The 27,834-nt window shown below is 40.8% G+C and overlaps 1 protein-coding gene across 1 annotated transcript in view; it reads left to right on the forward strand.

Annotated features, from left to right (window-relative positions):
- The first annotated feature begins 573 nt into the window (after nt 1–573).
- ENTREP1 (endosomal transmembrane epsin interactor 1) overlaps nt 574–27,834 on the forward strand; it is a 28,258-nt gene continuing 997 nt past the window's right edge. The window contains 11 exon segments of the mRNA XM_061364284.1: nt 574–948; nt 4,106–4,162; nt 12,011–12,121; nt 13,455–13,580; nt 14,311–14,415; nt 14,535–14,653; nt 19,570–19,699; nt 20,313–20,388; nt 24,030–24,179; nt 26,289–26,578; nt 27,706–27,834. Coding sequence (XP_061220268.1) covers nt 574–948; nt 4,106–4,162; nt 12,011–12,121; nt 13,455–13,580; nt 14,311–14,415; nt 14,535–14,653; nt 19,570–19,699; nt 20,313–20,388; nt 24,030–24,179; nt 26,289–26,578; nt 27,706–27,834 — 1,668 coding nt within the window.

The following is a 27,834-nucleotide window of genomic DNA, read 5'->3' on the forward strand; positions in this document are numbered from 1 at the left end:
GGAAAGGCGCCAACAATGCGAAATGCAATCCAGCGGCTTCCACCACCCTCCTCCCAGGAAGAGTTATTTTAAAACATTAGGCTTACTGCTCGGTAACAACAGTGACCAAAGGAATAAAGGGCAAGGCAGGAGGGTGGGAGGCAGCATGTTAACAAGGGGAAGGGGAAAGCCCTCCAAGACAAGCGCAAAAGGGCCCATACAGTAGCACCAGCAGCGACACCCGGGACTTGGCGGGATGGGTCTGCGTCCGGCAGAGTTTGGGGTACGGCGGCGGGCAGCCAGCCAGCGGAGGTCGGGTCGGCAGTCAGGCGAGGCACTCTGCAGGGTGCTTGATGCTTCGTCGGCCGGGGATGGGGGGTGGGGGGTGGGAAGGCTAAGGCCGGGGCAGGCGCGGCGTCGTCCACTGTTGGAGTGGGCAGGCAAGGGGAGAGCAGCGCCACAGGAAGCCTGCGCCCGGGTGCGCTGCCACAGGAGCGGCAGCGGCGGGGCCCCGCCCGGTCCGGAACGACCCGGCCCAGCATGACCTGGCCCAGCGTCCGTAGGGGCTGCCCGCAGGGAGCCGCCTCCACCCCCATGTCGCTGCCGGTGGTGGTGCCGGGCTCCTGCTGCCCCGTCCCGGGGCTCGCTCCGCTACCCCAGACGGCCGCAGCCGGCACTACCGGCAGGGCAACGGCCTCGCTGTCCGCCACGGCGGCCGACCTGTCCGTGCCGCCTTCCCGCTCCCGCGGCTGCCGCCCCAACCTGTCGCCACACCGCAGCCAGCGCCCGGCCGCCCGCTCCGTCGCTTCGGCCGGGGGAGTCAACTTGCCGCAGCAGCGGCCGCTGCTATGGCTGGGGCTGCTGCAAGTCGTCCTGGGCTGCACTGTGGTGGCGCTGAACTTCGTAGCCCAGTCGCTGAGCAGCGCCCAGCAGGTGAAGAATGCCTGTCCCTTCTGGGTTGGATCTTCGGTAAGTCGCCGTCGCGGAGTCCGAGTCGATGCCGGCGGCCGCCCGGCGCTGGGACACCCGCGCGGGCCGTGCCGGCGTTGGGCTCGGAGTGCGCGGGACCTCCGAGGCTTTCACCCACTTGCAAATCACGAGCAGTTACGCTTGTGCTAACAGTTTTACCCGCGTGAGAGCATGATCCCAACAGGACAACTAGAGACAGCTCAATTATTACACGCAATCAGAAACAGGGTTTTCTAAAGTTGTGGTGTATGTAGAGGTTGCATATCGCTTTTGTGCGTTGTATGCCCTTACTCCAGTGAAAGAGAGCTAAAATAGCGGTGTTCCTGGAAAAAGAAAACAGACAAACAAACAAACAAAAAAAACCAACAAAAAAAAAAACAACCCCGAAACCCAAACAAAACCAAACCCCCAAAAAACCAAACCCACCAGCAGGGGTGGGCTTATAACAGTTTTGTAAAGAGATGTGAGAAAAGTTATTCCATCTCCTGTTGGGCCAAGCTTTAAACCACACATTTGTAAAAACAGAATATATAGTCGTTTGAATTGCAAAAGCCAGCAGGAGTAAGCAGAAGTTAATAGGAGTAAGAGATAATTGGATAGCTTGTTCTCAGTTTGAGGGCCCTTGAGCAATGAGCAAATCGTTCTGTGGTTCACATGCTCTCCTGCTGCTTGTGTGGGCAGCATCAGCCTGTCCCTCAGTTTGAATTTTTAAATTGTGTTTCTAGTTTTGTTCACAACCAGTGCAAAAGTGCTCAGTGATCTGTGATTAGTGGTCAGGTATCTGCTATTCATGTGTATAATGTGATTCTCATACCTGAAAGTACAGACAGCCTGCACAGCAGGAGGAGAGGGGACAGGGACCGGGAAGGAGAGGTGAACGCAGATAGTCCAAATGTGTGTGTTTGTGTGTCTCCTACGGTTTTTCATCTTCTTCTTCTTACCTTAGATTAAAACAAGTTCAAATGTGTGTAAGGTATGGATTTTCTTTGAACCCTTCACAAAGAACCATGCTTGTGCTTTTGAAATGTTTTAAAATGTCATGTGTAAAATAGAAGTATCTGGTTTCATTAATAACGAAGGAGGTGTTTACATTTTTAATGCTAGCTCTGACACAATAGTATGCTCATTTGGAAAAGTTACCAAAAATGCCTTTTGGATGTAACCGTGTGAGTGAAACTTTTAGTGCAGAAGCAGCCTGGAAAGACAGAGGCAGTTACAAGCTGGAATTGAGGATGTGCTGGTTTTGTTTGTTTTGGATATTTTTTTTTCTCAGATGCAACGTGGTGATTATGATGCGCTGGTTAAGTGCAGAACAGGAAAACTTTAACCTCAGAAAATACTTTCTTTTCACACCTTAAAGCTTTAACAAATATAATGAAATAAGTCGTGTTGTCCTTGAGACAAAACAGCAATTCACGTCAGTATTGATGTGCTTTATTATAAAAGCATGCGACTATTTTGCACTCAAAAAATTCAAAATTAATTTGTAATGAAACTGTAGAATTATGTATGTGGTTTTGCAACACTACTGATGATATCAGTAGGTGTTTAGGCCAGGTCATATATGCACATTACACTAGCTTAGTTTGATCATGGCAAGTGAGCAAAGTTACAGAAGGAACTTATCAAAAATTCTAATGGGTAATTAACTGTTTTATCTAGTCTTCTTATTTCTTTTTAGGTGGGAATTTAGCATGGATTGCCCTAGTCACAAAGCCCAGCAGATTTAAAGTGTACCTGCTTATTTGTGGGACCTGCTGAAAAACTAATTTGCCTTTCTTTATAAGGGTTACCATCCTTACTGTGAGAGAGTGTTTCAGTACACTGTTTGCTTCAATTCTACACCAATTATTTGTCCTTCCATAATTGTTTTGCCCTCTAAGAGAGTCATAGAATCATAGAATAGTTAGGGTTGGAAAGGATCATCAGGTTCCAACTCCCCTGCCATGGGCAAGGACACCTCACACTAAACCGTATCTCCCAAGGCCTCGTCCAACCTGGCCTTGAACACTGCCAGGGATGGAACATTCACAACCTCCTTGGGCAACCTATTCCAGTGCCTCAGCACCGTAACAGGAAAGAATTTCCTCCTTATATCCAATCTAAACTTGCCCTGTTTAAGTTTTAACCCCTTACCCTTGTCCTATCACTACAGTCCTTAATGAAGAGTCCCTCCCCAGCATCCCTATAGGCCCCCTTCAGATACTGGAAGGCTGCTATGAGGTCTCCATGCAGCCTTCTCTTCTCCAGGCTGAACAGCCCCAACTTTCTCAGCCTGTCTTCATACGGGAGGTGCTCCAGTCCACTAATCATCCTCATGGCCCTCCTCTGGACTTGTTCCAACAGTTCCATGTCCTTTTTATGTTGAGGACACCAGAACTGCACACAATACTCCAGGTGAGGTCTCACAAGAACAGAGTAGAGGGGCAGGATCACCTCCTTTGACCTGCTGGTCACGCTGCTTTTGATGCAGCCCAGGATACTGTTCTGTGATTCGACAGGTTTGATCTAACAACTACTGCAGAAGGGGGTGCTTTTACTTCTCCTTCCTTGTGCTAATACTGGCATTCATCTAACTAAATAGCAAGTTAGTTCAGGGAGATGGTTTTGGTGCTTGTCTGTCAATTTTGGTAGGGTTCCTGCTCTGGAAGTTAGTTCACCAAAATGGTAAGGAGGGGGCCAGAGTCAGCACAAAGAGACAGGAACAGCCTCTGAAGTCACCTCGTGGTGACCAAGGGAGAAGAAATAGCCAGTTTTTAGATTTGCTTAGCCAGGTTGCAGAAAATAAGTACTCAGTTGGCTGAAAGTAATTTTTTAGGCAATTGTTGAGGTCACTGTTGCCAGCATACCTTCTTGTCCCCATGGACATTTTCTGGGAGTGGAAAAAACAAAACAAAACAAAAAACAAGAACAACAACAAAGCAGAAAGAAAACAAAAAAATAAGATTTGTGTTATTTCACAGGATGCTCTTAGGAATGAAGAACCTCATCAGCACAGGCTCTCTCTGCTTTCAAGTACATCTTCACATCTTCCCAGTGTTGCAGTGTTCCAAAGTACACCTCACCAGAGCAGCGATAAATACCACGTAAACAGCATTTTGTGAACAGTTTTTCACTTCTTTATGATGCTACTTTTTTTTTTTTTTTTATTTTGTAGGTAATCTTATCTGGGATCTTAGGCCTAACAGCATGGAAGAGGCCGATGGTGCATTTGGTAAGTATGGATTAGAACTTGTTTTAAGGAAACCATGACAAGATTATTATAAAAATAATCATTTGTTTCTCCTTGAAAAGACAGGCTATACTGCTGTGTCTTTTTTTTTTTTAAATGTTGAATCATAATTATTGAAAGAGGAGTCAAAACCCTGAAAGGCCATATTATTTCCTGCAATCATGGAGTCCCCATTAAGGGCAAGAGTGGATCACATCTGGAAGAAGTGTTAATGCTCTTTACAGAGCATTTTTTTGTGCTTGTGTAGGTATTAGAAAATACTAGTTTAGCATAAAGTAGCTCTCTAAGGCAGTGCTGCTTAAGCTTAAAGAGGGGAATTGGTTTTAAAACTTAGCTTAGTTGTATTGGATTAGTGCCGCACACCAGGTTTGAGAGCTAACCTAAGCATTGCCATCTTACAGGAAGTATTCAGGTTTTGGTTTTGTTACTGTTTCAAATACAGTTAATGTTACTTCACTCTGAAAAAAGTAAACTGATGTGTGGAGGATGCAATCTGTTCCCACTTGTAAGTGAAATCAGAAGCTGCATGGCTCTCAGTATCTCAGAGTTGGGATGAAAAATAAAATGTTTTGAAGCAGATTTATTTTTTTCCCCTATACCGTCACTTCTGAAGATGTTTATCAGCCCAAATCAGTTGTTTTATTTTTATGCAGTACTTCCTCAGGATCCACATGGTCAACAGTGAGGAGTACCAATGATCGGATGTGTGAGCTGTGGATGAATTGCTGTTTCTCAGTGGTGCATTAGTTAGCCCAGGGAGAGCAAAGCAATTTTTTTACTGATTCTTTGGATAGAAAGAAGAGCTTGGTGTCTGTGGCTCCCAATCTGGAAGGACCATATTTTCATGAAAATAAATGTAAATGCCATCTGTCTCAAAATGCCTGAGGCTTGCACACTGCTTCTTGTTTCTATATTGCCTGTGTTCTGTGCTGTTTCTACAGCATATTGTTGATGTAGTTCCCTTTTGCCTGTTGTTGCTCTTTCAAATTTTCACATTCTCCTTTGTACGAAATTTATGGGCCCTTCCTACTTTTACTTAAATATGAAAGCACCAAACTCTTCCTGATCCTTTCGTTTATATCAAATGATCTTTAAGACATTCGAGTGCTGGAGCAAATTGCCTTGTGATGTCCTGCAGCAGATGGGCAAGCTTGAGATGAGATTGATTAAAGCCCTGAGCAGCTCTGCTTTGATCTCATAGCTGACCTTGCTTTGAACAGAAGGATACTCTGGAGTTTTCCTCCTGAGCTTTCTTGCAGCCACAGTTATTCTGTGGTTATATGAGTCTATGAAGCTGTATTTATTTATATGTTTGTTGGTTTGTTTGTTTGTATGTGTGTTTTAGGTTTTTTGGAAGCCAGATTAGATCGCACTTGACACTGTAAAATATTTATTTACCAAGAGTGTGGTCAAACCCTGGAACAGGTTTCCTAGAGAGGCAGTTGATGCCCCAACTCTGTCAGTGTTTAAGAGGCATTTGGACAATGCCCTTAACAACATGCTTTAACTTCTGGTCAGCCCTGAATTGGTCAGGTAGTTGGACTAGTTGTCCAATAGCTAATTGTTATAGGCCCCTTGCAACTGAAATACTCTATTATATGTGCAAAAAAGGAAATTAGCATTAAGCATTTCATGAGATGAAATAAATCATGCATTAAACTAGCTACAGTGTATCAAGGACAGGTTGTTAGCTTCTGAAGTGTGTTCATTTTGGCCTAAATTTCTAATATAACTGCCCTTTAGTAACTTGGACATTTTCTCTTGGGAATTATAAGGAGTTGTATGAGTTGTAAAAGCAAGTTTCCTAAATACACAAGCAGTAAGACTCATACAGCTGTGGCTTATAGCTATGACATTCATAACTAAAACTAAAACTGCAAAATTCAAAAAGTGTTAGTATTTTAGCTCTTATGACAAAAAAATACAACTCTTCTTTGGAAAGCAGAAAAGTTTATGGAATTCCAGTATTTATGTAAAACCTTGGAAACTTTTGAAGAATAAATTTATAGTATACCTTTCATTTAATTGGAGAATTTCATCAGAAGAGAAATATGTTCCAGCAGCTTAAAAATAAGGATTTTCAGGGCTAGCTATGGCCTTCTTGGTATCTGCACCTCAACTAATTTCATAGAATCATAGAATAGTTAGGGTTGGAAAGGACCTTAAGATCATCAAGTTCCAACCCCCCTGCCATGGGCAGGGACACCTCGCACTAAACCATATCACCCAAGGCCTCGTCCAACCTGGCCTTGAACACTGCCAGGGACGGAGCATTCACAACCTCCTTGGGCAACCTATTCCAGTGCCTCACCACCCTAACAGAAAAGAATTTCCTCCTTATATCCAATCTAAATTTCCCGTGTTTAAGTTTTAACCCCTTAACCTTGTCCTATCACTACAGTCCCTAATGAACAGTCCCTCCCCAGCATCCCTATAGGCCCCCTTCAGATACTGGAAGGCTGCTATGAAGTCTCCACGCAGCCTTCTCTTCTCCAGGCTGAACAGCCCCAACTTTCTCAGCCTATCTTCATATGGGAATAATTTGCATTGATTTAACTAAAATTTAATGTTTAGGCCAAAATACTGGTGCTAGTGAAGTGACATTCTTAAATCTTAACCCTGATAGTAGCAATATAAAGCACTGTGAACTAAAGCTGCATACCATGACCCTAACCCTGCAAAAAAACCCACCAAAATTAAATTTCTCCCTATCCATGTGCATCATAATAAGCAAAGTCATGCGGCTTTGGTGAGAATTACTGTAGCAGCACCTGTTTGTCTGGATTTTTAGAAGTAAAATATCTCAATCTTAGCATCTTGGCTCACATGCAGGACTTCACTATTAAGTCAACAAATGGTGCTCATGCAAAGGTTTTAAAGTCAGTCTAAGTAAATAAAAAGAAATGTGCTTTTAAGAGTGAGACTGTGAAAAGCCTTTAGAGAGGCTTTTAACTTATATAATCATGTCAAAGTCAGTTCTCATCTGATTTTTTAATCATTGATTTTTATGCTGAAAAAGCTTCTGTCTCATTCATATGGTGTGTTTTAATGCAGTCTTTAAAAGTATGTGACTTTTTAATTAAATGAAATAGTTTATGTTTTAGTTTTGTGGGGGGTTTTTTGTTGTTGACAGTTGTAGTGCAAGTATTCATATGGTACAATAAATAGCACTCACAACTGATAGAATATCAGTAAGGTAATAGAATAATAGAATCATAGAACAGTTAGGGTTGGACAGGACCTTAAGATCATCAAGTTCCAACCCCCCTGCCATGGGCAGGAACACCTCACTCTAAACCATATCTCCCAAGGCCTTGTCCAACCTGGCCTTGAACACTGCCAGGGATGGAGCATTCACAACCTCCCTGGGCAACCTATTCCAGGTGCCATAATTAATGCTGAAGTATTGCTTGATGCTGTATATATGGAAAATTGATGCATTGACTTGCCTTTTCCTAGAAGGCAAGTATACACATAGGATGTAAACAGATATGAGTTGATAATTATGAAGCAAATATTTCTTCTTTCATTTGTTTAAGTGACAGCTTGGGCATCACTCCTCTGTTTATGCATATTAAAGAGAAAGCAGTTCCTCTCTGGCATTAGATATCAGCTTCAACAGCAGCAGCAGGACAACAAGCAGTCTTCCTATGCAGAATGAATGGGTAAACTGTTTGTGACAGGGTCAGAACCCTAATATGCAAGTTTATGCTGCTGCAGAGTTCTCAAAGTGTATGATGGAGATCATCCATGGATGGAGATCATCCATGCAAGACATAAATACTGTATCTAACATTAGAATTCACTTTGCTTTCCTATAGTTTATTTCATATAAATTTTCCTCAAGACTTTCTGCAGCTCTTCACAGTTCATGTGCATCTAATGCTCAGAAGATGAGGGCTGTGAGTCAAACTATAGCCATAATTCCCATTTTTGTCACTGCAGTTAGACTAGTTACCTCTGTTTGGCTTTTAAAATAGCATGTTTGTCTTTGCCTGTTTATTATAAGTTGAGGAAGTACTTCTCTCCTAGTTTACCTGTGAGTGGGATCTTCTTTCACTGAGATAAAGTGCAACACCTGGTTTTACTTGTAGGTGAGTACTGATGGAGAAGATGTGTAATTTGCATCTGCAGGGCAATATAGCTTGTAAAATAAGCTAACAGGGTACATGTTAGATGAGTACACATTGAGGTGGATTGAAAACTGACTGAACTGGGCTCTGAAGGCTTTGTTCAGTGGCAGAAAGCCTAGCCAGAGGTCAGTAGAGGGTTTTGTACCCTAGGGGTGAATAATGGAACCTATACTGCTTAATATCTTAATGTCTTAATATCTTAATGTCTGTACAATGGGACAGAGTGCAAATTCACAGATTCAGCAAATACACAGTGATACAAAACTCAGCCAAATGTTGCCTTTCAGAGGGATCTGGATAGGCTGGATAAATGGTCTGAAAGAAATCTCATGAAGCTTGGCAAGGGGAAATGTGAAGTCCTGCCAGTGCAGGGAAATTACCCCAGTACACACTTGAGAACAACTTGCTGGAAGGCAGCTCTGCAGGAAAGAACACGTGGATCTTGGTGGACAACAAGCTGACCATGGTTTAGTGGTGGACTTCACAGTGCTAGGTTGTTGATTGGACTTGATGATCTTAAAGATCTTTTCAAACCTAAATGCTTGTATGATTCTGTGAGACATCAAAGTGCTATTCTGGCAGGGAAAGCTAATGGTGTCCTTGGCGGTACTAGTAGAAGACTTGCCAGCAGGCTGAGGGCGGTGATCCTTCTCCTGCTTGCTGCACCCATGAGGCCACACCAGGAGTGCTGTGTCCAGCTCTGGGCTCCTCACTACAAGAGAGACATGGATGCACTGGAACAAGTCGAGTGAAGGGCCAACAAGATAATGAAAGGTCTGGAGAATCTCTCATCTGAGGAGAGGCTGACGGAGCTGGAGATGTTCAGCCTGGAGAAGAGAAGGCTTAGGGGGAATCTTCTCCATCTCTGTAAACAGCTGTTGAGAAGAAATAAAAAAAAAAGAGAGTAGATCTTTTCCAGTAGTGCCCAGTGACAGGATAAGAAGCTGCAAAAACAACTGAAAAAATAGGAAATTCCATGTGAACACAAAACCCTAACTTTTTTATTATGAAGACAGGCAAAAACTGGGGTAGGTGACCCAGACAGTTTGTGGAGTACCATCTGTAGAGACACTCAAAACCAACTGGAAATGGTTTTCTGCAGCCTGCTGTAAACGACCCTGTTTCAGTAGGGAGCTGGACTAGATGGTCTCAGGAGGTCCCTTCCAACGTCAATGATTCTGTGAAAATACTGATCAGATGGACCAGAAAGAAAGCAGATTTTTTTTTTCTTGGCACTAAAATATAATATATTCTCTTGTCCAATGTTGGATATATAGTGTATATTTTATGGTTCAGGTCATGGTAGTGTTTTAGATTGTATGTAGAAGAATTATTTTTAGCTTTGCCTTTTTAATGGGATTGTCTGAGTAGTCGGTTATGCAGTGAAAAATAGACTATACATATAATAAAAACCAAATTAAGATTACTTTTTTGGTAAAATGGTAGAATTTATTAGAACATAAATGTAGAAATTACAATCCTTCTTTTGCATATTTAAAATAATCATTTTTTTTTTCAATTTTCTTTAATTTTAACATGTTTATTTAGAAAAATCTGTTATTTTTATTCAAGATTTTGTAGACCATTACATAAGGAGTCAAGATTTTATAAGAACTTTTATGTACTTGTACACTGGATTGTTTCTGTTGCAGCTTCTGTATCAAAGGAGAAACTTATATGTAGATTTGTTGTTGTTTTGTTTTTTTTTTTTTTTTTAAGTTTTTCTTGGCTTATTATACTGGCCAAGTAACTTCTTTGCTCAGGACCTTCATTTCTTCATCAGTGGAAAAAGGACAAATGTACTTTGTTTTCCTTAATATCATTTCTTATGATTTGTTCTATAAAGATGTTTTATGTTGGAACAGTTTCTATTTCACTTGTAAACCTGGCTAATTTCCAGTTGACAGTGCCTGTGTTGAACACAGGCAAAAAGCTTTCCTTGTATGATCCTTGTCTATCAATTTTATTTTTCTCAGCGTAATTTTAATGAAAAGTGTAACTGAGATAGTTTAGATTAAAGCACAAGAAATGTGCTTTTCAAATGTGCTTTTTACTCAGATTCATCTGAGTACTGAGCAAGGAGTTAATATAAAAAAAAAAAGATCAAATTCTGTGTACAGAAAAACAAATGGCACTCAAAGTGCTTACTAATATTAAAATCCTCTTGTCTGTCATTTTACATTTATAAAGCCAGGAGAAAATACTGTTCCTCTTGTTATTGATTGTTCTCAGTATATCAAATTCAAAATAGTCCCTATCCTCTTCAGAGCAGTACTAATAGCAGCTTTAATTATTGGGATTTTTTTGAGATTAATCCCCACCTTATGTGGTAATGTTATGGTCAAACTTCTGTAAAGCCTGCTAGTAATGAGTTGTTGTAATTTAAGGAATGAGCTTGCCCAGTAATGCTCATTGGCTCTTGTCCACTCAGGGGTGATTATTTTTCCCTGAACCTGAGTAAACAGGATCATAATTCATGCAACAGCTCTGATTTATTTTTGGTCCAGCTTCCTAGGTAGTTAACCATGATACGTCAGCTAATTTGGAAAGCAATTGCTGGCTTTGTGCGTGTTTAGGAAGTTCTTGTTGCTGGATCCACTGTTAAAGCTAGTTGGAGCAGAGCTGAGCTGGTGTCCCTTATGAGTTTCTTTTCTTTCTCAGATTTTTGTCACCTCCTGCATTTTAAATTTAGGCCATTTTGACAAAAAGTCAGCTAAGTGAGCAGACTGTTATTAACTAGGATTTTTTGATATTAAAAACCTTATGGTTGTTTTGTGGTACTGGGTGCTTAAAATTTAAACATGTCAGCAGAGGAATTTGCTATTTTTATTTGTCTCTAAAATAGTAGTCTTACAGTACTCTCTCCTGAAGTATAGAATTTTGCATGTATGACATGGGGCAGGAGAAGTTTTTACATATGCTTAAAATCCATACCCCAAGTCTCATGCAAGCACAGATTGGAGATTGTAGGCAATATGCGAAAGCAGGACTTCATTTTGTCTACTGCTTCTGCTTGTCCTTTTTCAAGTACTCTATTACTCCTGCCAGTACTAGTCTTTCAGATAGCTTATACAACTGAAAGTATTGTCCAATTTATGAATGGAGGCATTCTGGTTTTAGTAGCCAGGGGAAAATAAAATCACATAACCAAGGTCTTTTAAGTGTCTCTGTCCTCACTGTACTGGGACAAATATTTTTCATTTATATGTGCTGCTAAATAGTTTTGGAAATCTTATGCATAATGAATGTCCTCTTAGGATGTTTCTTACTGATCTGAATGTGTTGAGAGGTAAACTCATCGGAAGGATATGACATAGTGGAAGCTGGATGGCTTCCAAGTCATACTTCGCACTCCAGAAGAACATCTAGGTGCTTTTCAATAGTTGCATGTGTGATGACTGGGCTTGATGATCTTAAAGGTCTTTTCCTATCTAGTTGATTCTATAATTCTATGTATTTTATTATTGCACTTACTGTTTTTATTAGTGCAGAATAAGGAGAGAGAGAAGACAAAGGTGTTTGCAGTAATCATCTGCTGGGTTAAGATGAGACACCCTGGGGCCCTGAAGTCACACAGTTTTGAAAAGTAGTGTTGCTTCCAGCTTCAGTTTGGGAGTGGAATTTGCACTGCCAGAGGTTCCTTGAGCTGGGTTTGTGATCCTGTTCCGCTGCTGTTAACTATGTTTTGCTGTTACAGGATAACCTATTTGTTGCGCTGTCTTTTGCTTGTGTTCTGCTGAGCCTGTCTGGATTTATCTTAGGATATCAAGGCATTCGGTTTGTGTCCAGTGTACCCAGATGCGATTTGGTGAGCAGCCATACTGATTTACATTTATTTCTTCAGTATCATAGTCATTTAAGACAAGCATAAAGGATTTTTATTGTAACATAAAAAAGATAAACTGTTGAAAAAACCATGAATGGGTACTGATGAGCTACCTACAAATAGCTCAGTCAATATAATCTCTGTGCACATATTTTTTTCCTGGTTTGCCTCATCTGGTGAGGTCAATTAGTGTTAATACCTTACAGCAAGAACTGTGAAGAAAAAAATAAGTAGATCAAATCACACTAGCTTTTCATAACACTTCTACTTGAAGAAGAAGCAATCTGCAAAAGAAAGGACAGAATGCAAAAGGTTTTCCTTGTATGAGTGTCATAAGAAGTAGAAGAATGTCTAGGAACCAGAATTTGTGAAATAATTAAAATTGAAAGATACAGGGTTAATTGGTGATAAAGATGATTGTGTGTAAAGGCTTGAAGGACTATAAGGTTAATGGAAAGATTTTTGAATATTAGTTTTCATTCACTTTTTACTTCAGGAAAGCTATTGTTGATTCCTTACCATGCCAGTAGGTGTATTGCAGTGAGGGTCCAAGATTGCAAGAGCTTGATTTGCTCAGTATCATTGTAAGAAAGCAGAGTTGAGAACTGTTACTGTTACTCCAGAAAAGATGATTAAAATGTTTCAGGAATTTTGGAGCCCTCTGATGCTGGAAGTATAGGGTACAGCTGAAAGGCATTCCTGAAATCATATACTATTCTGTACAGTGGTTTATGCAGGTGGAAGATCTCTAACACTATGACTCTCCCGAGTTTGACAGTTTTGACAGTTTGAGTCAATTATACCTAGATACAGAAACACTGAATTTCTGATTGAAAACTAAGATGACAACATTCGTTTGGACGTTACAAATAATAGTGGTGTACAGATAAAACTATTAATGATTTGCCTGGGTTGAAATTATAGTTGTAGGTTTCATTATATCTGCAGAGATGCAAAATATACTCATGAATCACTCCCTATACAGTGGCTTAGACATCAGTCAAAGAAATAATTTCCAAATTGCTGTGTGTTTGAAGGAGCATGGATATTAAAATTGCTTAGTAAGCAGTGCAGCTTTGATTGAGTTGTAGTTAAATATCTTGAGCTTATCAGTAATGCTTCTATTCAAATAATAAGTCTGCATAATATAGCTTTATTATGTGTAAATTCTCAGCATATGGAAGTTCTACAAGCTTGTGTTACCAGTCTGCTTTGCAGTCAGAGATATAGTTTAACACATGGGCTCTATACCATACAGGTAAAAATGTTGCATAAAATATTACAAATTAAAAAACAGAGTTTCGTGTTTTCAAAGGTGGATATGGGTGAAAAAAAGATTTGCTTTTGCTGTGAAGAATTTCATCTCACTAAATGCACAGAAGAGGCTGTGCTGATGCTATACCACCTGAAGTCATGCAGTGCTTCTCACCTTCTTCTCAAGGTACCCAACACACCCTAACATGACTGCTTTGATAATATCCCCACATTCACAACTGTGCTTTGCTGAGCTTACTGCAGTGTTTACTAAGAGAAATTCTGTTATTTTTCTGGTCTTCCGCACCAGTCAGAATCTCTTTAACCTGCAACAGGTTTTTTCCTCATCTCTGTGTTTTGACCAGGGCATTGCTAATACGATGTACAATTCTTGTCCTTTCTGTGTTTTATGGAACTGAAACTACAGTGGAATTCAGACAAGATTGCATGAGTAATTATGGTGTGAATTTGATGCCTTCACTGGTCTTTTGATAGTCTCAGCTTTTCTTGGCTTACACACAGTTAAAATACAACTTCAAAACAGCATCCTCTTAAAAGTAAAAGTGGTTTGATGGTTCTTTAATGGCAATTAACTCACCACTGGATTTCCCACAGAAAGGTTAAGAAGAAAGTTGTAATTCTTGATCAATAAATCAAGATAATAAATTGCATCTGAGCGGTAAACACTTCTGGTCTCTCCGTTGGGATACCCAATAGGACAAAACAAGCTTTTGCAATTTTCTCACACCTTGGAAACTACCTGTCCTGAAGACTTTGTCACATATGTTCCTAAGAAGTAATTGTCATGATTACCTTTGTGTTTTCTCTGTGTGTTTTTGTCTTGGCTTATTATAATTAGTACTTTTACGAATATCTTGATTTGATCTTTTAATATCCATAATCTTCATGTTCTTCAGAAAGTTCTCTCTGCTCTTTGTGCCCTGGATGCTTTCACCGTCACAGTTTGCTTGGTAGTGACTGCCCTTCATTACTTGCAGAATTTTGCAACAAGATCCTGCAGAGTAAGTACAGACAAGGTGTTGTCTGCTATGAACAGCGGTACTAACAGCATTACTGAATTACACAGTTCAGCAAGTTTTTGTGTCTCAGAAGGTTTTTAACAGAAGTTTCATTTGATTAGGCTGAATCTCAGGCTGAAGACCAAGATCACGCTTTGGATCTTGATGATTTTGTCCCACCTGTGCCACCTCCCTCCTATTTTTCAACTTTTAATTCATTTACTCCAAGAGTGGCTTGCAGGTAAGCCTCTCTTCCTTTCTTTTAGTGTCTTTGGGAATATTGCATAATCTGATTTATTTTCTTTTTTCTTTTTTTTTTTAATTTTTCTCAAGACCATTTTCTCTGTTATTTACTGAAAAAGGTTGGTGACCTTTTAGACAGGGGGAAGGAAAAGCCTTTTGAGAAGCAGTATAAATACAGCATCGTTGAAGGGCAGAATTTTGTGGTTTTCACTTTAGATTCTGTAGGAACCATTTCTTGGTAAGAGAAATACCATGATCTGACATGGTTGAAAGCTTTTATGATGCTGTCAATGCAGTGCTAGAAAGCCAGGAGCAAACTCTTGGCAAGGCTTATGTGAGACACCTCTGAATGGAAGCCTGATCCCCCACAGACCTTTCTGCCACAGTGATTCTCCTTCTCACTCTTTGGCAATTAAGGCTGATTGAAGGGTGTGTTTTGATGGTACTGCCAGGATGGGTAATCACTATCCTTATCTTGGTTCTCAGCTTTGAACTGTGAGGCAGGGTTTGTACCTGGTATTACCGCAGGCCTCCTCCACAGTGGCAGCTGTGGAATGGAGGAGGAGTGAGAGTGCACAAGGGGGATGACGTCACATATTGAAAAGAATAGTCACAAATCATGGTAATCTCTACTTGTCCCCTACCTCCCTCCCCTGCCTTTTTTTTTTTTTTTTTTTTCCAGTTCATTACTACAAAGACAAGAAGTATTGGGAGGAGGTTAAAATAATATCTGTATGAATACTCCTGTGAGTAAGAAAGTCTTCATGTTGCAGAAGGATGCCTTCTTCAGTATAGCTAGTCTGATAAAAAATCAAAATGTAAATTTGGTGGGGGGTTTGTTTGTTTTGTTTTGAAGAACAATAGGGCTAAAAATCATGTAGCTTGTCCATTAGGCATCAACTCCATTATTTTGCTGTACTGGGACTTATTAGTGTCTGTATTACTTACAGTTTGCTGATGACTTGTGGGTTTTGTTATTGTTCATTCTATAGGTGGATTTACACTCTTTCCAGTAACTTAACAGTTTAGCTTTGTTTATTAGCTTATGACTAAAGTGAAGATGCATTATTCTGTTGTGAGCACACAATGTTTATACATAGAACATCATGATACTGAAGCAGGCTGTACTGCTCTACTCTTCTTTAACAATCCTGCTTTTTGCAGTATTCAAAACTGTTTATTTCAGTTTCATCAGAAATGGCATGCATGACTTTGAAGACTCTGTGGCCCTTGTAGAGGTAATTACAGATCTTGGAATTACCTAGAAAAAGTCACATTTCACAGGAGTCCTCTGAATCATCTAAAACGCCAAAGACTGGGGTTGATTTCCAAACATTACTAAAAATCACCAATGTGAGTCTTGGTTGAAGCTAGTTTTCTGACCAGAATGGTGTGTCTGTGTGTAATGATATCCTGGGTCCAGCAGTAGCAGTCACTTTTCTCCTTCTTAGTAGCTGGTGCAGTGCAGTTTTTGATTTTCAGCCTGGGAACAACGCTGGAAACACCGATGTTTTTAGCTGTTGCTCGATAATGTTTACTCTGACCAAGGACTTTCTGAGCCTCATGCTCTGCCAGGGAGGAGGGGAAGCTGGGATGAAGCAGAGACAGGATACCTGATCCAAACTAGCCAAAGAGGTACTCCGTACCACAGCACATCATGTCCAGTGTATGAACTGGGGGGAATTACCCGGAAGGGCTAGATAGCTGCTCGGGTCTGGCTGGGTATTGGTCAGTGGGTGGTGAGTGGCTGTATTCTCTTCCCTTGTTATTCCCCTTATCACTATTATTATTGGTGGCAGCAGCAGTGATTTGTGTTATACCTTAGTTACTAAACTGTTCTTATCTCAATCCCTGGGAGTTACATTCTTTCGATTCTCCTCTCCATCCCTCCAGGAGTGGGGAAGGAAAGGGATGGGAGCAAGTGAGCGGCTGTGTGGTTCTGAGTTACTGGCTGGGCTTAAACCATGACAATTGATCCCTTTGAAGATAGGTTTTTATTTAAATATGTTTGTCACAGTTTCCCTGCTTTAAAATGGGACTGTCATTCTTTATCTGGCATGTCATTCTAGATGGTTATTTCCTTCCCAGCAGCACTATTTCTCTTTGTCTATTTTCAGCACAGTAAGGGTTGCTGAACAGTTATTTAAGGCTTCTGTGGTCTAATACTGGATAGCTACCTTGCTTATGACTGAACTAAAACTTGTTGATAATAACATGTAAGTGATGGTGACTTCTTTCTGAAGTCAGGCTACTTGTTTCAAGGTGCTCAGGGTAGTTACGCAGCAGCGCAGAAATGAAAGCAACAGACAAGAGTCAATTTCCGTTCTTGGCAGATGAGGAAATATGACTCACCCTAGTCTGGATCCAACAGAGTGGATGGGATGGGACCTGGCCTTCCCTCAGTCAGCCACCTCATCTCACACTTCTCCCTCCCCTCCCAGACTCTACCCTGAGCACTGTGCTGCACTTGTGACCTGGCTTTCAATGCTGATGTCCCATGGACTCCACGTCCAAAGCATTTGTGGGAAAGAAGAGTGAAAGAAACTGCACCCAGGATAGTGAACCACCATCTGCAGTCTTCACCTGAGGTGACTCTAAACCAGATACATCCCTTTGAGAAAGGGAACACTGCAGTGATCAAAATATGTGCCAAGAGCATACCCGGAACATGTAGCTGTTCTCCATCCTTTAAATCACAGAGCCAGAGGTGCTGCAAAGCCAGTTAATTGGCTTGTTCATGGGAAAACTTCTGTATTTGTCTTATTTAGTGGTAGACAAAACAAACCAGCTTTACAAATGTCTGGTCAACTTCTACCTCTAATCTTATTATTTCATAAATAAGGAAGTGGCAATAAAGTTGTTTTTCAGGACTGGCACAACATTAGGAGTTGTAGTTGAGTTCCCATGTGAAGAATAAAATACAAAATGTTATAGGGCATGTGAGTTTAAGGAAAGAGATAATCCATGTTGGGGAGCAAACCAGTCACCTGGAGTCTAGAAATCTACCCCTGTCTAGTGTAAAGTACCATCTGGGGACTAGAGGCATTTGCCAAAATGCAAATCTCTTTATCCAAATTCAGTACGTGTCTCAAATTGGACCCATATTCTGCTGACAGTTTCTTAGCCACTGAACATATTCCTGCTATGGCAACACTAAAGTTTTCGGGAGGACAAAACCCTGATACTGCTGTTCCGCTGAGGCATGAGCGCAGAAGGTGCTCAAGACGTCACTAAGGATGTGCCTTCCCCCTTCAGTGTCCTGCTTACTAGCAGTGGTACAGAGCCTTCACATGGTATAGACCGGTCTCTGGACTGTAGACTCTTCCCTACCTTCCTGTATCATCACTTCACATAGCTGCAGGCTTTATGCAAGAATCAACTTTCTTACATAAAAAGGGAGAATGGAAATGAAGAGGTAAAGAACAGACTGACAAATGTGCACATCCTGGAAATTACTTTTATATTATGGGACTTAAGGGAATGCTTTTCTAGTTGCATGTTCTATAATAAGTTGCAACATGATATAATTCTTGGATGCAAGATCAATTTTTAAGTTGTGACTGAGCTGGGAAGGCCAGATTAGACATGTTTGAAAACAAAACTAAGGTTTAAGAAGTATATAATTTTTATGGCCTACATAGAATGTAAGCTCAGCATGAATGTACTAGAAAAATGTGCAGAAGTAGTGCCAACAGAACATCAGTGTTCATCGTACTCCAAAATTATTCTGAAGCTTTAAGGAACAGATGAAATAGAATGAGATTAAAAACTATTGTAGCATGTTGTATTTCCCCCATTTTTAAGATTGAAAAACCTAATGACTAGTTACGAAAATATTCTTTTCCTCAAATTTCTCTATACATTCCCCCCATTATTTTGCCAGGACCTTTTCACAAAGGTGCTCCCATTTGTTTTTTGGAAGCTTTATTCTTTTTCTCTGTAAGCAGCCATTCACTTTGCCCTTTCCCTTCACCTTGTAAGAAACTCACTTTCGTAGTCATCTTTTTTCCTTCCATCAGTGTGCTGAGAAGCCCTAAACTCCGGGAGGAAGGACTCACTCTTGTGTAACATTTCTTTGCAGAGAGATTGCATTCACTAGCTGCAAAAGATAGCTGCAAGTCTGACATAGGTCCAGAGGGCAAAATGTGGACTTCTCTGTGTTGCTTGAGGTTCCTTCTCAGTACCAAATCAGAAATTTAGAATGGAATAAAAAGCAGAGAAGAATTGAGACGCTTTGGGTCACAGACTTCTCTGAAGAATGTATGGAGAAGGTCCCCTTGGTAACTCTGCTGTCAACCACCACACTTTGTTCCAGTGTTAACGGTGTAATGTAAACTTATGTTATCAAAAATGGCATTTGCCAGAGTTTCTCCAGGCGCTGTTCTGAATTCTTCCTTCTCTGAGCTACATCCTAAGAGCAAGATGATATAGCAAAAGGTCTTCAAGATTTCTGCTGCATTACAGGTTTCACAGAACTCTTTGAAAACTGAGAAGTGAAGTTAACCATGAGGTACATTTAGTTTATACAAACTTTAGCTGAGCATCATCACAAAAATAGCCTTTAGTTTGAGTTTGCCTTATTCTATGCAGCTGTATCTGAACATTTAACATGAGGTTAGAAGTCTCTTGAATTTCAGTTTTAATTCAGAATTTGGTAGCTCACAAAAATTAGAGCAGGTTGCTGTATTTTAGGTAACCACCTGTATTTGAATCTCTTGAAACAAAACTGAATCTCTAGGAAGTAAAACTGAAATGGCTTCCTGGACGCTGTGCTGCCCAAAGATGTTTGAAGTTCTGGTGAAAACATTGGAAAAATCCCAAAACATGAGCTGGCACAGGAAAGCCAGTGGAATTTGGTAGCAGATAATTTTTTGTGGCCATACTGAAGGCGTTGCTTGGTGTTGTTTGTTGCAGGATGCTTGGCTCTGATGTGATTCCATTGCCCCATATTTATGGAGCACGAATCAAGGGCATTGAAGTGTTCTGTCCTCTGGAGCCACCTCCTCCTTATGAAGCTGTGCGGAGCGAGAACAGCTCTGATCAGGTATGGCCCACAGGAGTTTAAAGTGTAACTTGTACTTCCACTACAGATGTGAAGTTGCACTGAGGTTTGGTAAACATAACTCTGGTATCACTAAATTTCAGAATAGCAGGAGAACATGTGTAGTTGCAAATGTGGCTTGCTGTAAATTTCACTGAAGACTTTAATAAACCACCTTTAGAGTGCAAAAGTATCCCAGTTAGAAAACTCTGTCCACGCATTGGAAAAAGAGCAGAATGTGCTATTGAGCACATCTGTTGCTGGTTATTCTAGAGGATACCTGTGCTGCCTCCTTCCTTTACTTCCCTCCCATGTGGGACTGGGTGAGGGTTTTGCTATGCTCACTGGTGCCTTTTCACTGGTGTTTCAGAAAAGAGGTGCTTTTTCACAGGAAAAGAAAATACTCAGCAGGATAGAATTGGCTGACCTGGATGATGTACATTAATTTTAGACTCTCACTAACCTTAGTTTTGGAGTGGGATTAAACATGTATGACATAGTCACTGTGCAGTTAAGCAGGAGTGTTTACTATTGTAAAGTGGATGTTGCAGGTCTTAGAAAGTACCAGAAAAAAGATGGTGGCTTACGATTTTTGAACCTTTCTATTTTATTCCAGGAAAGTGCAGTCCAAATACATGTCATGGAATTTGATGGTGATCCGGAGGAAGTGAGTGACAGGGAGGCTTCTCAAGGTAAAAACTGTATTTTAGAATTTGTATTTGACAGTTCTACCCAGCCCAGATGACTTAATGTAGCATCAGCATTATTACTTCTTTGAAAGACAGCTACAATATTGCAGGCCAGAGAGATACAGAATCATAATTGTTTTGTGCAGTAGGACAGCAATTAATGATTAAAATATGTAAAAAGTTGTTTGTTTTCAAGATACAGAAACAAATATATATTTCCTTTTTAATAATTTACAAGATGGCCATTGACTCATATGTCCATGTGCTGTAAGAAAGAATGTTCAGCTCCAGTGCTTCAATTTAAGTACTGATGGTGTCTGTTGACATTTTGTTGCTGATGAAAACAGGAAAATGATAAAATAATGCTGGACTGCATTGAGCTAAATGCAGGAATTACTCTGTTATGCAGCTTGAACCAGAAGAATTCATAAATAGTTCATGCATCCTAACAGGACATTAGCTAGACTACATGTAGATACCACATCCAGCTTTGCTCAGTATTGTTTTAGAAAATGAATGGAAATGGTTACAAGTTATTTTCAGCCTAATCTTTGTTGTGATGTACACTTGCAGCTAAACATTATCAGCTCCCAGGTAAGTCACAGGCAAGTTTTGCAGTACAGCTCCAGTGAAAAACTGTTCCACTTTTCACTTGAACTGGCCATTGTGGGGGAGAATATTTTGTGCAACAGATGGCTATGTGCCTGCCTATCTGCACAATGTTCACAGCTCAAGCATATGCAGAGTATACACAGTTGGACTGGCAGGGGAGCCACAAATCTTTTATTTGACTGTGGCTTCTCTTCTGCCAACTTACTTCTCAAGATATAGGAAAACCTTGGTGTGAAGTTCATCAGCTGAAAGTGTCCCTGCCAAGTGGCGGCAGGAAAAAAGTTTACACTAAGTAATATTTCAAACAAATAACAAGTATTTCTAAGTTGCCTTACACTCTGGCAGTCTAACGGAGATTTCTGAAAACAAGCACTTGGATGCTTCCAATACCGCATCAGTTGTGATATCAGAAAAAAATCACAAGAGTTGTAGCAAAAAGTTTAATTCTCAAGAGTCATTGATAAAACTGCTGTTGCTATCTCTGGGTACTTTGAGCACAAAAAAAAATGGGATATCAAACATAAGGCTGCATGGTGACTGCTTAAAGTTATGAGAATGAAAAATAAGAAAAGAATACTGTAAAAAGTGCAAGATGTTGTGAAGGGGTGCAGGAAAAAAAACACACCGAAATCCAAACCCAAACCCACAAACCAAAAGTGAAAACACAAAACCAAACACCACCACCAAACTTGTGCGGAGGTATTCTCTGAGGTATTCTTTGTATTTAAAAACTTCCTTTGCAAGTAAGCAGACCTGAGCACATGTGATAAATTATACCCTCCTCTCCTGCTCTTTCTTTTTCTTTCTCCTTTTTTTTCCCCCTCCAAATTAAAAGGCTAATAAAGAATATTAACATTGCCCCTTCTAGAAGCCAAGGTTTCCTAAGAGCAATGAATTTAAGAAAAAGAAATATGCTGAGCAGTATCTCATCCTTTAGTCGTATTTAGGGAGGTATACTGGGCCTTGCTGAGATGGAGTTCATTTTCTTCATAGCAGCATATATGGTACTGGTTTGGATTTCTGACCAAAATGGTGTTCACAACACACCAGTGTTTTAGCTGTTGCTAAGCAGTACTTGCACGGCATTGAGGATTGCTCCATCTCTTACTCTGCCCCCTCACCCCTGCAGTGTGTAGGCTGGGGCTGGGCAAGATGCTGGGATGGGACACAGCTGGGACAGCAGACCTCAATTGAGCAAAAGGATGTCCCGTGCCACTTGGCAGTTTTCCAGTTTGCCATTGCTCAGGGACATCAGTCAGCTGATGGTGGGCTGCTGCTTATGCACCACTTGGTTTTAATTTGGTTTGTTTTGTTGGTGGTGGTTTGGTGTCTGCCCTCTACACTCCCCTAGACTCTTTAGCTCTTCCACTTTTGCCCTTCCAGTTCTTCTCCCTTCTTACCAGAGGGGGAGTGAGTGGGCAGCTGTGTGGGGCTTAGCAGCCTACTGGGTTTAGACCACAGCAGGAGGAAAATTCAAAATGAGGGGACATGTTGAAATTGTGTCAGGGTAACTCTATGGGCTGTCTCAGCTGATGTAGAGTAAGAGTCTATAAATACAAGCTGAACTTTCAGTTTATGCTGATAGTCTGTCGTGCCAGGGCACTTGTGTATGATGCCATGATCCTCTTGGCATCATCAGGACTAAGTATAGCTCCCGACGGAAGTTGAAGCTATGCACTACTGTCTGCCAGCAGAACTCGGGGAGTCCTGCCTGCTGGCTGCAGGACATGTAAGCTTCTTTGTGCCAGCTAAAATGGTTTTACTGACTTAAAAAGCACTCCTGTAAAGCAAAATCAGACTTTCCCTGCTGACTGTAGTAGGAAGACACGCAGTGTTCTACTGACAGCTTGTTATGATTGGCAGCTGCTCTGTATCATCACATACTAGGTATGCACACTTGCAGTACAAAGCAGCTTAAGTCAGTTATCTCTTTGACATCTGAAACACTTATCAGAAGATCATGAAATTGATTACTTCATCTGTTTAATAGTTAAGAAACTCCAGCTTCTCCAGAGTACCAGCAGCACTGTACCTCAAAGACTGACTGCTGGCACAGCTCCACTGCTGTTAGAATTTTATACTGATGATGAATTCTTTAATCCTGACTGATTTTTGGTTTGCCATGCTTGGTTGCTGGGTCCTACCACCTGACTTTCCAGGCTGGTATCTGCTTTGTATAGGCTCTGTCACTGTTCTCTTTAAAGATTCTAAGTTGCATATGAGTAGGAGATAAGGTGCTATGCTCAACAAGTACATGTCATCCAAGCCTTAATTTTCTTGAATACTTTGACACATTTCCATTACAGTTGAAGCACAAACATTTGCCATGTTCTGAAGGCTGTGTATATTAATTTGTTTTTTTGGTCTTGCATGAGTAAGAATGTTGTTTTCTATAATATGCCAGGTGCTGTCAGATGAAGGTAAAGAAGCAGGCTTGTTGAGAAGCACATACCTTCGTCTTGTTCTTTTTCACTAAAAGGCAGCTGTAGGAATTGGCAGCACATAACCATACCCTGAAAAATGAAACGTATCACAGGAATTCAGGAAAAACTTTTGATAAAGAATCTCATGAAAAGGGTCTTTGACTCCCTTCTAGGGACTGGTGACTGATCTTTGAGCTACCTAATTACAAATGGTAACTGACCTCTGACTATATGGTGCCAGATCTTGGTATGATCTGCAGGAGGATTCGGGCTCCGTGGGATTTGGTTTTCTGTCAAAGAAAGCTATAGCTCCCTTTGATCAGTTAGTTTAAGATGAGGTCATTACTAGGCAAAGCTGCATTTTTTTTTGCTACTGCAGCTATATAAGGCTGAACAGGTTTCTACAGGGTTTAAGTAGGCTTTAGACCAGTGTTATTGGCGAGCGTGGGTATATGTGCACATACATGCGCCTTTAAACTTTTGTGTCAAATCGTTACACATTTATGGAGGAGATAAAAAAAAATCAGTAGTAATTTCTAATAATGGCTTTTACAGATCTGCTTTATTCTAAACGATTTTCCTTCATCTTTGTAATTCCCGGTTACTCAGGAGAAGAAATTCCTGAGCCTTCCAGCAGAGAGAGCCGTTCCCCTTCAAATGCAAGCTGGGCGCTCGCAGAGAGAGCCGGCGGAAGAGCCTTCAATCCTTTAATGAAACGGTCCAGCAGTGATCCTTTGTTGTACTGTCGGTTTCTCCAAGGTGACTCGATTTTCTCTATCAGTGCTTACGTAATGAGTGCGTAAAAGACCATTTGTCAGAAGGCTAGCACGTTGAACCTGTACGTGCAGAAATCAGCTACTGTCTCCAGAAAGAGTACCTACATTACAGCAAATGCCAAATATTCTTCAACCAGCACCTTAGTCTTGTCCCTCTTCAGGCTTTCACATCTAGGAACAGGGTCTGTAGCAGGTGTTGTTAGCCTGGGGAGGTGGGATGCATGGTGGAAGATGAGGGGGAGGGAGCGCACAGGATTTCTCAGTGTATTCATACACTGGCATCTAAAAGCCTTCAGGAGTTGTCAGAGTAAGCAATTTAAAGCAAAATTAGCTTGGGTATTTGGTACCAGTTTATAAATTTGCACACCTTTTCTCATTCCTCATAGATTCAAAAACTCCCCAAAACCTCAATACAGAAAAACCACAGTGGAAAGCTGATGAAGTCTGTTGCAGCTACCTTTGTGTCAGTCATCCAATTCAGTTGCTATGGGAAAGCTGCTAGTGTGACTGCAGAGTCATTGATTCTGATGAGTCTTAAAAATCCACTAGTCAAGAGTCATGCAGTTTTTATTAAAGGATATTGGAATCCCCATAGTGGCTGCATATTAGTGCTCACAAAATGTAAGCAGAGAGGAGACACATTAGTGACAACCATTTACGTTAAATATTGGGCACATACTTATCCAGATTACACTCACTAATTTGTGGAGTGCTTTTATGTCTCTGATATATCATGTGCCTTTCTTTTCCTCTTTCCTCCTATCGGCTTACACCACAGCATTCTGCAGAATCTGCTGCTGAAGCAGTAGTTACATGACACAGAGCCATAGCTGTGTCACAGCTGTGAAAGTGGAGCAGAGCACTTTTGCTGTTGGGAGATTTCATCAGTCGGAAGTATTTGGGTTCCTTAGGCTCAGTGTAACTGAGGCTAGGGCTGTTCAGCACTGGACCTTAGAGTTAAATACATGATTACTGCAGAAAGGGAACTCAGCTGCAACAGAACAAAGAAAGTTGCTTCAAGTTAGTTAGGGCTCTTCTTGCTGGGAAGTTTTGCATCAAAGAAAGTTGCTTCAAGTTAGTTAGGGCTCTTCTTGCTGGGAAGTTTTGCATCTCCGCCTGGTATTGCTGATTTAGGCATAAAGCCAACATTGAACAACCTCTACGGGGGTCTATTTACTTTTTTTTTTTCTTTTTAATGGGACCAAAATGATGATGATTTTTGGCCCAAAGGCACTGGATTTTTATTTGGAACAAAGACAGTGGAACAGATTCTGTCTTGGCCCTAGTTTAGTCCTTGCAATGTAATTTTGAATGTTTTGGAGTTTTGATGATCTGTTGGTTGGTTTTTTGTTTTGGGTTTTTTTTTTGTTGGTTGGGGTTTTTTTTCAGTTTTTGGGTGCTGTCTTTTGGTTATGGGTTATTTTGTTGGTGTTTTTTGTTTTGTTTTTCTTCTGTTTTTCCCCTCAATTAAATGTCCACTTTGTAGTATTACTAGCTTATTCCATCTTGACAAGCAATTATCTTGTAAGTATATATTTTAATATATATATGTATATATATATACCTTGTGTGTATATATATACCTTATATATATATATATATATAAAAACTGTAAGTAAGATATGTTGTAAGTAATCATTTTACTGGTAATAACTGAAAGTTACAAAGAGCTTAGGAGAGAGCATAAAAGCCTTCAAGCTTTGCTTACCCTGCTTTTATAACTGTGTGTCAGCCTTAACACTCCAGGTTCATTTCAGGTCTATTCAGAAGAGAAGCAAAAGAGAAATAAATTGACGTACATCAACTAGCAAACATTTCTTTCCCAGAGTTGTCCCTCCAGACCCTTTGGCATGTGGTACACGCTCAACGTAGCTATGTATGACTCTATTTTACAGGCATTTTCTCTAGAGTAAACGCACTACAGAGCAAGCCTTGCATGCTGCCATGACCATGCTGGACTCTTAATGCTTTGCATGGTTACAATGTGCACTACATCACTGCTGAACCAGGGTTGAAACCTCAGGGGGTACTTGCTGAATAACAGTACTGTGAACCAGGTGGATTGTTTGCTTTGTTTGGTCTTTGTCTTCAGAGGCAGTGCCCAGCTGTGAAGCTGCCACGCAGACTGCAGCAAAACTACCACTCTCTGCTGTCACCTTGCGGAACAGTTTGAGAGAAAGACCTTTGAGGGGAAGACCCCGATCTTTGATAGACTACAAGTCTTACACAGACACAAAACAGCTTGTGGCATGGATCCTAGAGCAGTCCTCCTGCAGCATGAGCCCTGACATACACAAGTTGGTGGAAAATATCAAGTCTGTTTTAAGATCAGATGAGAAACATATGGCAGAAGCTATCACCAGTGCCACGTTCCTTGAGCAGGTAGTTTTATCACTTGTAGTTAACAAATGATGTAGAAACCTGTTGGCCTTCATTTGTGAGTACAGGGTTACACTTGCCACTCTGCTTTATGTGTCAGAGTCTTTGAACCCAGTTAATTTCCTTTAGTATTTTATTTTTATTTAGGAAGTGTGTGAGGCTATGCAGCTATGATGTCTTTTGCTCTCCCTATCACACAGTCAGGACCGTTTTCAGAAGACTGAATACTTGTGTATTTACAAGCTAAAGGAGATGGTCTTCTGTGGTAGAATCAGGAGCTGTAAATAACGTGACAGTGTTTTATACTGAGTGTGGCAGTATATGGGGAAGAGGTGCTATAAAGCATTTATTATTATAAACTGGAAGAAACAGAGGTTGACAAGGAAATGTTTATGCCAACCCCCTAGAAGCAACCTTTTTATGGTTGGCTCCTAGGATACAATTAACTTCTAGCACTAAAGGGAGAAAAGCAGAAAGTAGAAAATATGTGCTTACATTCATGGAATGAGTATTCAGAAGTTTCAGACACTACAGAACTCATCAAATGAATGTTCTGGTAGCTTACAGACCGTTTGGATAGATGAGTTGATTCATGCAAGGTACAACTGATTTGCTGTTACAACTGGTTTTGGTTTTGGTTCTTGCACAAAACACGTTAAAGACTGTAGTTTAGACTCTGCAGATAAAGTGGAATTTCCTCCTGCAGCCTAGAGGCAACAAAAGCCTCATCAAATCTGACAGAAGAACCATTTGGAAAAAAAAAAAAGTTCTAATGAGGATCTGAGAGACCTGGCCTGAAGGTTATTGCAGACAAGTGGCTTCAGCAGGAAGCAACATTTGGGTTCCTATTAAGCAACACCTGGCACACCATGGTTTGGGGTGAGATAATTCTCATGCAGCTTTGAAGACAAAAAGAGGCAACACTCCCTTCTTTTCCCAGTTGGGATCGCTCTTGGCATGCCTCCTTGACAAACAGCAGTTTCAGTCGTAGCTTTCTTTGGTGGTAGTGCTGTCTGCTATTTTTAAAGAATAACGATCAATCAGCTTCTTCCTAGTTGGGTAGGAAACTGTTTTAATGGAACAAGAGCCCGAAAACAGATCTGATTTTTTTTTCTTTTCCCCTTTTAAAGATGTTGTCACCTGCCCATCAAGCCATGCCATTGAATGTCCATGCGTTATCTTCCGGACAGCATCCTGGACTGCTTCACCTGGAGAGATGTGGTGACCTGAGTACTTTCACCACAGATAAAGATGAACTG

This window comes from Neopsephotus bourkii, unplaced genomic scaffold (assembly GCF_033783945.1).
Source record: "Neopsephotus bourkii isolate Nb327-2 ecotype Australia unplaced genomic scaffold, CSIRO-AGI_Nbou_v1 NB_1197, whole genome shotgun sequence".
In the NCBI taxonomy this organism is placed as follows: domain Eukaryota; kingdom Metazoa; phylum Chordata; class Aves; order Psittaciformes; family Psittacidae; genus Neopsephotus; species Neopsephotus bourkii.